Genomic DNA, 12,709 nt, shown 5'->3' with positions numbered 1-12,709 from the left:
GTAAAACAGCCGAGTCCAGATTTACCCCCGGGGCCAGTTACTACTCGGTTTAAAGTGGCCTTGGCCAGAATATACCCGGATAAAGAGTGACGGGGAAGCGATGTGGCCAACTACACTCTGGCCGTAGTAATAAAGGTATCGGCTGACGGTACACAATAAGTTGACGCGTGGGTAGAGGGCGCGGGGTGGACCAGCGGTCACTCATGCCCACGGTAAATATTGACAGCCCCGCGCTCTCTTGTACAGCCCTGCCAACCTTCGCCTTCCACCCCTGAGGTACCCTCTACAGTCTCTCCCACACCTGTGTATTAACGTAATTTCCCCCTTCAGGTGTAAATCTCTAGCGATGCTGTGAAGGGAGCGATTAAGGCGGAGGTACGAGAGTTATGGAAATGCCTCATGGGCGCCGCCGTACAAGTTTGGCGGCAGCAACACTGACAACAAACACTGCCCGGCGCGTCACTTCCGCTGGCAACACTAGCGGGCGACCACTGCGGCAAGATGGCCACCGTGGCTCTGGTGATGATGTAGATGAAATAAGATGAAGTTTTCCTATTGCATACATGTTTATTTTACACGTGAGATATATTAATTTGTTGTCTGCCAGGAAGGTGTGTTATGTGTGGCCATCGCCGTCGTGGGCCACAGTTCTCTGCCAGGAAGGTGTGTTATGTGTGGTATCGCCGTCGTGGGCCACACCACCCAGAACGTTCATTGTAATAAGCGGTATAACCCCCACACCTGTCGCTGTGACTCCCGGGAACAGGTGTAAGTGCGGTAATCTACTGTTGAGGGTGACCAGCCAACCACTCACCTCTCCCACCTTTGGCTGTGGTTTTGGCTTAATTCGATCAGTTATGTGTTTTCCTACAGCTTCACTTAAGATAAATAATTTTATAATACGAACTTTTGTGAACCTTGTCTCTCTCTCTCAAGTCATCACAGACCTACTTAGTGGTAATCTCAACACAACGCACTCCAGCAACCTTCTTTGTGTGTGTGTGTGTGTGTGTGTGTGTGTGTGTGTGTGTGTGTGTGTGTGTGTGTGTGTGTGTGTGTGTGTGTGTGTGTGTGTGTGGTGTGTGTGTGTGTGAGTGTGTGTGTGTGTGTGTGTCACAACCCCGGCATGTGTAACAGAGAACAAGACAATGTTCCACACGTCTTTTTATGTGGTGCAAATAATACAAACACGTGCACTTCATTACCGTGAGCTGAAGCCGCTGATCTGAGAAATCATTGTTAGTTCTCAAAGGTTCGGACGTAAAATATAACCCAGATGCAAGCATTGATTTGTTTGTCTCATTTAAATAGACGTTTGTCATAGTGTCGATGACCAAAATGTTCTAAGACTGCATCACAACATGAACATTATCTTATTACGAGTTAAGGCAATATTACCAGCAGGTGAACCTTGAGAGTTTTAAACTTGAATATTATGGACAGGTGGGAGCCAAGACGGCAACACCAACACCCGCGCAAAATTTTTCCCGCCATAAACATTCATTAACTCGCCAAAGTATACGGTCATTGGTGGGGTGTCGCGCCACTAATGCCGCCACTACTGCCGCCACGACTGTTGTTTCTACCGTCATTGTACTGCCACTAATGCTACCACTACTGCCATCATGACTCGCTACTACCGCCACTACTACCGCCACTAATGCTGCCACTACTACTGCCGCTATTGCCGCCTCCACTCCTACCACTAAGCCTCATGGGTCTGATATGTGTATACGATTTCGTGGCTGCGTTATGAGCTCAGTGAACGCCTTTCCTGACAGACAGGTATAGACGGAGAGACGTCAGACTGAGACACTCTTTTCTCTTGGCCCCGCGGAGATCATGACCAATCCTCCCCTCGTAACTCTGAGTGGGGTGGAGAACACGCCTCTAGTCACTGTAGTCTGAGAACAATAACTCCGCCATGTCAGCTGCCACCTTGAGTGAACCAGCTCTATGGGTTCTCACATTTCCACACCGGGGGAGGTTTTAACATTCTTAGTCTCTGAGAGGTGCTAGGGGTGGCCTGTGTGGGTAAGGCTTAACCCGCAGTGAAATGAGAAATGAGGAAGAATGAGGTGGAAAGGAAAAATTCAGCCTCCCACCCTCATTGAGCCTATATTAGTGGACTCAACAAGCGAGGGAGAGAGATGAGGGAGAATGGGGGGGGGATGCTGCGTCTCATCAACTACTGAGGGTGAAGGATGAGGTTATAGTGTGAGGCGGAAATACCAGTTGCTGAGTCCGGGGCCTTCCTGGCTATTTTGGTATTAATTGACTGACTGACTGCTACTGGTGTGACCCGTCTGTTGTGTGTTCTTGCGGTTCTGATATTATTATTATTTATTATTATTATTATTATCATTATAATTTGTCTATTTTCATATTCTTTCTTTAATCTTCAGGTGTCTCTCGTTTCTCTATTATTTTGTGCCTGTAAGAGAGCGAATACTCCCCTCTCTTCCTTGAGTGTTAAATCTCTCTCTCAAGCTAAGAATCACCATTTGAATTCTTGTAATAATTTTGTACATTAGAAAGAATTACTTGAACGGCTATTATGACACACACACACACACTCACACACACGCACACACGCACACACACACTGAGGGACAGATGGGACAGGGAGGATTATCAAGGACTTTGTTAATTCAGTCAGAAAATAACACTCCGCCTCAGCACCTGGTGTGTGTGTGTGTGTGTGTGTGTGTGTGTGTCTCTCTCTCTCTCTCGCATGTATGTCCTGGTGTACAGTGTGCGTGTGTGTGTACATCGAGTCAAGAGCCCTCTTACTGTATAGAGTGGTAAGGGACACAGTCTACAAACACTCAGTGGAAAGTGGACCCCATCACCCATCTCTCTCACTGTTGTCTTACTGCTGTTGGGGGCGTGTGGGGCGAACACATTCCCAACTTAACCTAACCTAACCTAACCTAGTCCAACTTAGCCTAACCTAACCCAACTTAACCTAACCTAACCCAACCTAACCTAGTCCACCTTAACCTAACCCTCACCCCACCCCATCCCAATTAATGTGAAGAGGTAATGAAATTCAGAGGAGCACAAACAGTCGTAGCCATGACAGTAATTCACAAAGATATATACCATGGCGAGCAAACACACACACACACACACACACACACACACACACACACGTAAACTAGCACACGTTTAATGTATTGTGCGCATGTGGCCTATTAATTTCTACATGTAACCTCTGGTCTATTGCGCATCCCTGACTTACTGCGCGTCTCTAGTTATAGCCACACACCGTTATGCTTCCTCCCCTCACACACACACACACACACACACACACACACACACACACATACACACACACATTCCAGGTTAAATCATTTGATAAACGAGTATAAACACACCGTGATAATAATACGGTAATGGTTAACGAGATGTACACAGCCACCACCACCCCGTGCTTTATTCTCACCCTGACAAAATAAAACTGATTTATTAGTGATTTTTTTTTCAGTCTGATGAGATTTATATATAAAATACAGTATTATAAACATTGAGGTATTTTATATTTTATGAGGTATAGAATATTTGTGTTGTAGAAGTTTGTTTTATTTTAATGTAGGAATTATCTTATATGTCTGAAGGTTCGTCAGTATTATCCTTCTATTGTTATGTAGAGTGTAGTGTAGTCTCCTGACCCGGCGTGTGATCAGTGCTGTTTGTGGTTGAATAAATAGACACTATACTGTTATTAAATAGACACTATACTGTTATTAAATAGACACTATACTGTTATTAAATAGACACTATACTGTTATTGTTGATGGTGTTATGATTGCTAGTGTTAGTGATTAGTTTTATTTGCTATATTCTATCTGTACTTACTGGAGCATAGATTACACACGGAGTTTGTTTGTTTCTGAATGTTATGAATGTGTTGTGAATGTGTGTTGTGAATGAGTGTTTTGAATGTGTTAAGGATGTGTGTTATGAAACGTATGAAAAATATGTTGTTTTATTAGTTAAGTGTTCAGGGCATCAGCAACACTAGCCCCCCCCCCCCCCGTCTCTCCTACAGGGACCCCAACCCAGCGTGGGAACCATCCTTGTTTATTTCCTAGACCCTGACGTCACTTCCGGGGGGTCCTACGTTAACAAGCCTATATACGTGTTGTGTTTTTGACCGTTTTTACGTTCATCATCGTAATACGCAAAACAGTGTCTTGGTACAGTATAACGAGTACAGTATATTAGTTTGCTGTAATCACTAGTATAGAGGTTAACGAAGCTGTCCACGGAGTCATCAACATCATGATACAGCATTGTTTAGGGTTACAGGTACAGTATATTACAGAGACAATGAATTACGTGCACACATACTGACACTTGTCTGTTCTATAGACACGCCGCAGTTACATACCGACAGACGGATAGACAGGGGAAGCAACAGACATACAGGGAGCAATCGACACACCATAATTACACAGACAGACACAGACAGAGGAAGCAACAGGCGCACCACAATTACAGACAGACAGACAGACAGAGGAAGCAATAGACACGTCATAATTACACAGGCGCACAGACGCACCACAATTACAGACAGACACACACCACAGTTGCATAGACAGAGGAAACAACAGACACACACCACAATGACACAGACAGACAGACCGACAGACAGGAAGCAACAGACACACCGCAGTTAGACAGACAGACAGACAGACAGAGGAAGGAAGAAACACACCACATTTACACAGACAGAGGAAGAAACAGACGAACCACTATTACACTCAGACAGACAGACAGGAAGACCCACAAGTGTACCCTCCACCGAGTAATAAAAAGCGGCCTCCGTTTCAAGGCAAGAATGCGTCTTAAAGTGAGTGTTGGACCAAATAAATGTTGTTTTTGTGGTGTTTGGTCTGAAACAGATGATGAGGAGCCGCCTTGTTTGACGTCGCCAGTATTTACAAGGGAGGTGTGTGTCGCGTCCGTATCCCTGCCCCGGTGAGCCTGGCTGTGACTTGGGCTTCGTCGTGTGTATTATAAAACGGTTCTTGATAGTTTGTTTGGCGGATATTTTTTTATGTTTATTTTTATTTAGTATTTCTTATTAATCTATATTTAAAGTGTTCGTATTAATATTAGTACTATACCCACACTACACTACACTATACTACACTACACTTGAGGCTGTGGTACCATACACGACATCTTGATCTACCCTCAGTTTGCCCGGTCGTGTCTCGGAGGTCAGTCAACACCGCTTGGCCGCCGTCAGATCTGCAATATTGGAATTCCTCGGTGTGTCGTTGTTTGCGTCTTAACGAGTCATTTAACGTGTGTGTGAGACCATATACGGCAGCTCTCCGACACTGTGTTAGAATGTGGGGGCCAGCAGCGGCGTTCTCTCTCTCTCTCTCTCTCTCTCTCAAGGTTTATTGTGATCCTGCCTGTGACCTAATAAATATACCCACACTATATCCACACCATACCCACACCATACCCACACCATACCCACACCATACCCACATCAAAGACATCACCTGTTCAATTTATGTCTTCTTTTCTCCATAGTAGTCATCACTCCCTCATTCCTCCTCTCCTCCCATTCCCCCCTCTTCCCTCCTTCCCTTTCCCTCTCTGCCCCCCTCTCTCTCTCCCCCCTCCTCCTACCCTCTCCCCCCTCCCCCCCACAACCGTAACCCAACCCTCACACAGCTGCAGTGCCCCGGGAGGGTGGGGAGAGGAGGGGGAGAAGGAAGGAGAGGGGATATTGGTGATGAGGGGAAGTGAGGGGTGGAGCAAAGGGAGGGAGGAAGTGAGGGGTGGAGCAAAGGGAGGGTGGAAGTGAGGGGTGGAGCAAAGGGAGGGTGGAAGTGAGGGGTGGAGCAAAGGGAGGGTGGAAGTGAGGGGTGGAGCAAAGAGAGGGTGGAAGTGAGGGAGGGCTTATGCCATACCCTCCCCCCTCTACCTGGATCCCCCTATTCTTAAAGATCCGTATTGGTGAGTTGCGTCCTAACTTAAGATTTGGTTTTCTCACCCACCTCCCGTTCTCTGACCGTATATAGTTAAGGTAGAGTTTTAGTGTAATTTTTCTGTAATTTAATTTATGTTAATTTTGTATTTTAAATTTGAGTCAGTATGGTAAGTAGAGAACATTATTATAGGTACAGTTACAGGTATAGGACCATTAATTTATCGTACGAACCTCGGAGAATATAACCCCCGGGATCTTATCTAGTCTCTGGCGCTTGTAATCTAATCCTCGTATTGTGAGCTTTAAAAATGGACTGTTGTTTTCTTTGGCTTCTTTGCAGTTATAATGCATCATGTAGCTGTTATGGTGGATCACGGGTTGACGTATAGAGCGGCCGTGTGTGTATGTAAACTTATCCCCCAGGTCAGCACGTTAGGTTCTCTATGACCTGTTTACATAATCTTGTCTGTGATGGATGTTGTCTGTCGGCTGAGTGCACGGGGCGTCGATACTTTACTCTGGGAATCGACAAGCAGCCGACACCATAAGTGGGATGTATTAAAGCGTTAGTGAGTGTAGTGATGTTTTGTTAAGTTGGTCGGTGTTTATAGAATAGTCTGGCGAATATGGAGGTTGTGTTTCATGATTTCGTTTTATATTTAGGTGACCTTCACTTATATTTACGACACCTTTGGTTGTTACTGGTTTATCATAACTACTGAATATACTTGGCAACTGTACACACACACGCTAAATAACGTTCCATCATTAACACTTACCCTTTGTAACGATCTTGCCGAAGAGGGTTTTCCTGCTGACGAAGGCGGAGGTGGAACAGTTCCAGCGTCTGTTGCGGAACTGGTGTTGGCACTCGTGGACGGCGGTGCGAGCGCCCTTAGCTATGGCTACCAGGACGCCCGGGTTGTCCCTCACTAAGCGTTTCTGTTTCTTGCGGAGGATGAGGCGGATGGCTGGGTCAAGGTCGTGGTCACTCAGGGAGTTGGACATGATGTGGTTGCTCATCAGGTTTGACGGGTCGGCGATCTTGGCGATTCTCCTGAAGGCACAGATAAGTGGAGGTTTGTTAGTGGTGCTTCCTGTGGGGTGCTGTGAGGCTTGTGGTGATGAGTGTTGTGGTGGTAGTGTTGTGAGGATTGTGGTGGTGAGTGTTGTGGTGGTAGTTGTGATGCTTGTGGTGGTAGTGTTGTGGTGGTGAGTGTTGTGGTGGTGGTAGTTGTGAGGATTGTGGTGGTTGCTGGCATGATAGAAGGCAGTATTGTCGTAGTGGTGTTATGGCGAATATTGCGATGGTGTTGAGGTGGTATTGAGATGGTGTTGTGGTGAGTGTTGAAGGGGCCCCGTTCTATAGTAACATTATTGTGGTGGTCAGCGGTGCGGTGTAGGAGGTTGTGTTGCGGTGAATGTGTGTCTGGTTTATGTGGTGTGAGGGAGGGAGGAAAGGAAGGAAGGAAGGAAGGAGGGGGGTAGTGGAGGGAGAGAATAAGGAAGGAAAGTGGTAATAAAGGAGGGAGGAAGAGGAGATGGAATATTCCTAGAGATATTGACGTAACTACTGTTGCTTTAATAAATATCCCAACCTATATTCTATCTTACTTTTGTCATGAGTATTACAATGTATATTCATGATTCACTTCTATGGTGAATATTTCAAAGAATACTCAGACGCGGTCCCTCATGGTGCTGAACACAGACCACAATATTCATTATCTTGTACATATGAATATTCGTTATCGTATGCATTGCCCTTCTTGCACGGAGGCCATCATGACTACCTCTAATCTATTTAGCTTTTAATAGTTCTTTAATTGGGTGCGATTAGCTGGGTGTTAGCTGGTTGGTTGTTTGTCGGGCCATGGTGCTCCCCAGGGTGGCTATGGTGACCTTTATGGTGGGTAATGGTAGGTGTGGTGGCGGTGGGTTGGGGAGGAAGGACGTTCTTGTGTTTAATGGTCGGAGAAGATGGTAGCTCTCTCTCTCTCTCTCTCTCTCTCTCTCTCTCTCTCTCTCTCCTTCTCTCTCTCTCTCCACACACACACACACACACACACACACACACAAAAGACCGTCTCCCAGGGCTGTTGTATACACGTCATGTACAGGTCACTGAGGTCCTCATTACCCTTTGATCAATAGCCTTAATGACCTTTGAAAAACCTTAGACTTAACTGGGAGGGGGAGGACTATTATTTACCTGACCCCATGTGAGGTCAGCAAGGTCGCATACTGGGTGGGGGGAGTGGGGGGATGAGGGAGGGAGTGGGGGTTATGGGGTCTTGGTGTGGTGTGTCAAGTGTGTGTGGGTGATGATGCTCCTGTATAAAGATATTAAGTTTACCTACTAACTGAAGAAGGATTGGGTCACCTGAAGATTAGGCACCCTAGCACTGTTCACCTGAGAATACCTTGAAGACTCTGGCCTCTAAAACTTATCACCTATTTTAAATTTTTTCACTTTAGATGTTATATACTCGAATATTATCAATTACATTTTCTGAGAGGAAGCAAGCAAGCAAGCCTTTCCCAGGAACCGTTACCATGCCAGGGTACAGCAAGCGAGTTTTACCCAGGAACCGTTACCATGGCAGGGTACAGCAAGCAAGCCTTACCCAGGAACCGTTACCATGGCAGGGTACAGCAAGCAAGCCTTACCCAGGAACCGTTACCATGGCCGTTACCATGGCAGGGTACAGCAAGCAAGCCTTACCCAGGAACCGTTACCATGGCAGGGTACAGCAAGCAAGCCTTACCCAGGAACCGTTACCATGGCAGGGTACAGCAAGCAAGCCTTACCCAGGAACCGTTACCATGGCAGGGTACAGCAAGCAAGCCTTACCCAGGAACCGTTACCATGGCAGGGTACAGCAAGCAAGCCTTACCCAGGAACCGTTACCATGGCAGGGTACATACCCGACTAGTGACCCTGTTAAGTAGTGTAGTCACCGCTGGTAACTCATGTCATCGTTTTCTTTAACCCATGAACCCCCCTGTGTGTTGTGTTGTCATTGGGCGAAATGTTATCATGATAATAACTGGTTAATTCTGACGCAATATCAACCAAAAGGTTATCATATTGACCTTACGACATATTGATAAACTTATTAAATTTCGTGCAAAACCGAAAACAACCTGACCTTAAATAAGCTTTAATTTCTACACACACACACACACACACAGACAAGCCATATTAAAGACGAGAATATAAGACTATTTCGCTCTATAGCAAAACTTGCATTGAAAAGTAACGCAAAAAATAATAAAAAAAAAAACTGTGCAAAAATAAACTTGTCAAGGTGTCAGCTCTGAGGTGTTGGTGATGACCCCAGTGAGGTCAGGTCAGGATCACGTCAGGTCAAAGGTCGCGAGGCTTAATGATGAGTCAATTATGCCGTTTGATGAACAGCACTGAGACACCTTCCTGTCCTGTGTTCATTATGGATCAACTGTGTTGTCCCTGGATCAGCGGATTTCTTATGAGGTAGTGAAGATGGAGGATTGTGGGAGGGAACGAGAGGTGAGGGGGATTGTGGGAGGGAACGAGGGGTGAAGGATTGTGGGAGGGAACGAGAGGTGAGAGTTGTGGGGAGGGAACAGAGAGGTGAGAGGATTGTGGGAGGATGAGAGTTGTGGGAGGAACAGGGTGAGGAGTTGTGGGAGGAACGAGGGGTGAAGGATTGTGGGAACGAGGAGGAGGGATTGTGGGAGGGAACGAGGGGTGAGGAGGATTGTGGGAAGAGAAGCAGGGGGTGAGGGATTATGGACACAGAGATGAGGAAGAATTGGGGAGGAACAGCGTAGGGATTAGTCAAACCTCATTAACAGGCTGGTCAGAAGGCAGTCCCCCCCCCAGACGCTGTAGACAATAAGTGCTCAAGGAAGAACTACTCGACACATCCCAACAGATCACAATGGCGGAAGAACTACTCGACACATCCCAACAGATCACAATGGCGGGAAGGATGTCGGTCACCTATTGAACAAGTGAGCTGTGGCCAGAGTCTACGTATTGTTATTATAGCTTCCCTTTTATAGCTTTGTTTGATTTTAGCTTATACGGAATGGCTGTTTTTGTTGTGTTTTGTTGTGTGTTTGTTTTTTGTTATTGTTTGTCTGGGTGTAAGATGGAATAAAAATAAAGCGAACACCTGAAGATTAGACACCCCAGCTTATTTTACTTGATGATTAGACCTTAATACTACTTAAGGAGGTTAGGTTAGGTTAGGTCAGGTCAGGTCAGGTCAGGTCATATAATCTTAGGCCAGGTTAGATTGTTCCTTTATGTCAGGTTAGATTGTTAGATTAGATTATGTTAGATTGAGTTAGGTTAGCTTAGGTTAACTTAATTTTGCTTAGCTTAGGTTAATTTAATTTTGCTTAGCTTAGGTTATATTATGTTAGGCCAAGTTAGATTATTATGTTATGTCAGGTTAGATGGTTAGGTTAGGATGTTTTAATTAACAAGTGAAATAAACTAAGTGGTACCTAATGTTCAGAAGACCCCATACGTGTAAGTAATGGTAGTGTTAAGTGAGGGGTTAAGTCACACATCACCCGGGGTCTTGCTGTGAGCGTGAAGCCAACAAGCAGAACCAGACGGCCAATCAAAGATAAAGAGACGTCTCATATCGGCCCCTTGACCTCTCCCTATAGTTCCCCCTTTGGTGGTCTGGCCTGTCTTGTGGTGTGTCGTGTGGTGGTGTGGCTGTGTTAGGGGAGTTGACTTGTGGTGGTGTGGCTGTGTTAGGGGAGTTGACTTGTGGTGGTGTGGCTGTGTTTGGGGAGTTGACTTGTGGTGGTGTGGCTGTGTTAGGGGAGTTGACTTGTGGTGGTGTGGCTGTGTTTGGGGAGTTGACTTGTGGTGGTGTGGCTGTGTTTGGTAATTGTCTCGTGGTGTTGTGTTGAGGCGTTGCTGTGTTGTTCTACTGAGGAATAAAAATCCAAGAAACATTATCCAGGTGAGTGTTCGTTGAGGAGGGGAATAATATTATCGACAGTGACAAACATAGCGAATGAAACAGATAATACCTGATTTTCCTTATACCTTAGCAGGGTCACGTGAAGCTTAACCCCCCCCCTCTCCTGTTATTTCACCTGATGATTAACCACTCTACTAAATAATGAGGTTAGGTTAGGTTAGGTCAGTGTGGCTGATAGTAAAGTAAGAGAAGCCGGGGTGCTTATCTTCATATGATCCCGAGAACAACAATGGTCTTCACTCCCTCCCTCCTACGTGATGTTAATATTCAGCGCAGCACACCGACTGAATCATCACAGACGTACACCCTCTTTTCCCTTCATTGACAATCAACAAAGAATATCGCTGGGTCGCTGGGGCGTTTGTCAGGATGAGATAGTAACCCCCTCTCAAACGGTACCTGAGTCGGGGCGATGAATCAATTGAAGCAGGGGGGAGGGGGGGTGAACCGCTCCTCCCCTGGTTAACCCGTGTTGATGGTATCGAAGCTGTACCGCCCGCCGCGTGAATCATCTTCAACACTCGATATGAGATTGGTGTGTGTCCGCTGTTTTCACTCCAGTCTTTGTGGGGATCTAACTAATATCTCTTCGATTTTATCACAGATGATTTTATTTTTGTTCCTTTTTGTAAGATTTTATTGTTTGTATCGACTTAAATAGAATTTGAATATACATTTTTATTTTGTAGTTAATTTTCTTGGTCATGGTGGTCGCCATGGCAGAGATTAAGACACCGAGTTAACGAGTTGGTAAAGTATATATGAGGTTTACAGTATATCCATTAGGTGAAGCACAGTAGGTGAATTGTATATAAGTACCTGTATATATTGTTGAAGTGAAACATCGCCAGATACGGTATATACTTATATAACAAGCTGCCACTTGAGTCTGTCGGGAGTGTGTATGTATATAAAGTATCCCCCAGCCCAGCCCCCCCCCCCACCCGCCATTGGTATGTTCCAGAATTTTATTGTGGCGAGAAACTCGTGCGACGTTGTGTGTGCATCAGGGCTGGGGGGTCCCGGCAAGGGCGCGTGGCAGGGGGCCGCACGCACGACCCAGCCTCACCTCACACACGTCACACCCCCGCTCCTGTCTCCCCCACGTTCACCCCCACCCTCTCCTCACCTCTCCTCCCTCACACCCTACCATTACACCAACCCCTTTTCCTCACCCCCACCCCTACACTACCCACCTTTCCAAGACCACCACCCTTACACCACCCCTTCTCCCTCACCCCCACCGTTGCACCATGTCCCCCTCCCTTTCCTCTCTCCGTCTCTCCCTCACTTATCTCCCACCCTCACACCATGTCTCCACTCTCCCTCACCCCCATAGAATTCATACGCTATATCTCTTATGTTTTTCCAAGTTCCTCTCTGTCATCACCGCAAGAAAAACATAACGAAACAGTAAACCTTCAGGTCACAGGAACGACCCACTTATATTACCAACGATCGTCACGCGGGGAGAGGAAAACAGGGGAACGGAGGAACAGGAGAACAAACAAAGGAGGAACAAGGGAACAAAAGAACAAAAAAGGACAAACAAGAAAACAGAGGAACAGGAAAACAAGAAAAGGATGGACAAAAGAACAGAAAAAAAGAGTGAACAAGAGAACAAAGGAACAGGAGAACAAGAAAGGATGTACAAGAGAACAAAAGAACATAGCATAGGAACAGGAGAACAAGAACAACAAAACAAAACACCAAATCAGTATAGGTGAACAAGGGTGTATGTTGAGCGTCAGTGAGA

General features: G+C 46.0%; 1 protein-coding gene across 1 annotated transcript in view; it reads right to left on the bottom strand.

The window, feature by feature from the left end:
* Nucleotides 1-12,709, bottom strand: part of LOC121874268 (protein Wnt-1-like) — a 94,062-nt gene that overhangs the window by 49,824 nt on the left and 31,529 nt on the right. Inside the window, exon 2 of the mRNA XM_042378377.1 lies at nucleotides 6,739-7,016. Within this exon, the coding sequence (XP_042234311.1) occupies nucleotides 6,739-7,016 (278 nt within the window). The remainder of the gene's footprint in view (nucleotides 1-6,738; nucleotides 7,017-12,709) is intronic.

This window comes from Homarus americanus, unplaced genomic scaffold (genome assembly GCF_018991925.1).
Source record: "Homarus americanus isolate GMGI-L3 unplaced genomic scaffold, GMGI_Hamer_2.0 scaffold49667, whole genome shotgun sequence".
NCBI lineage: Eukaryota > Metazoa > Arthropoda > Malacostraca > Decapoda > Nephropidae > Homarus > Homarus americanus.
Note: the sequence above shows the minus strand (reverse complement) of the source record. Positions and strands in the feature narration are given on the sequence as shown.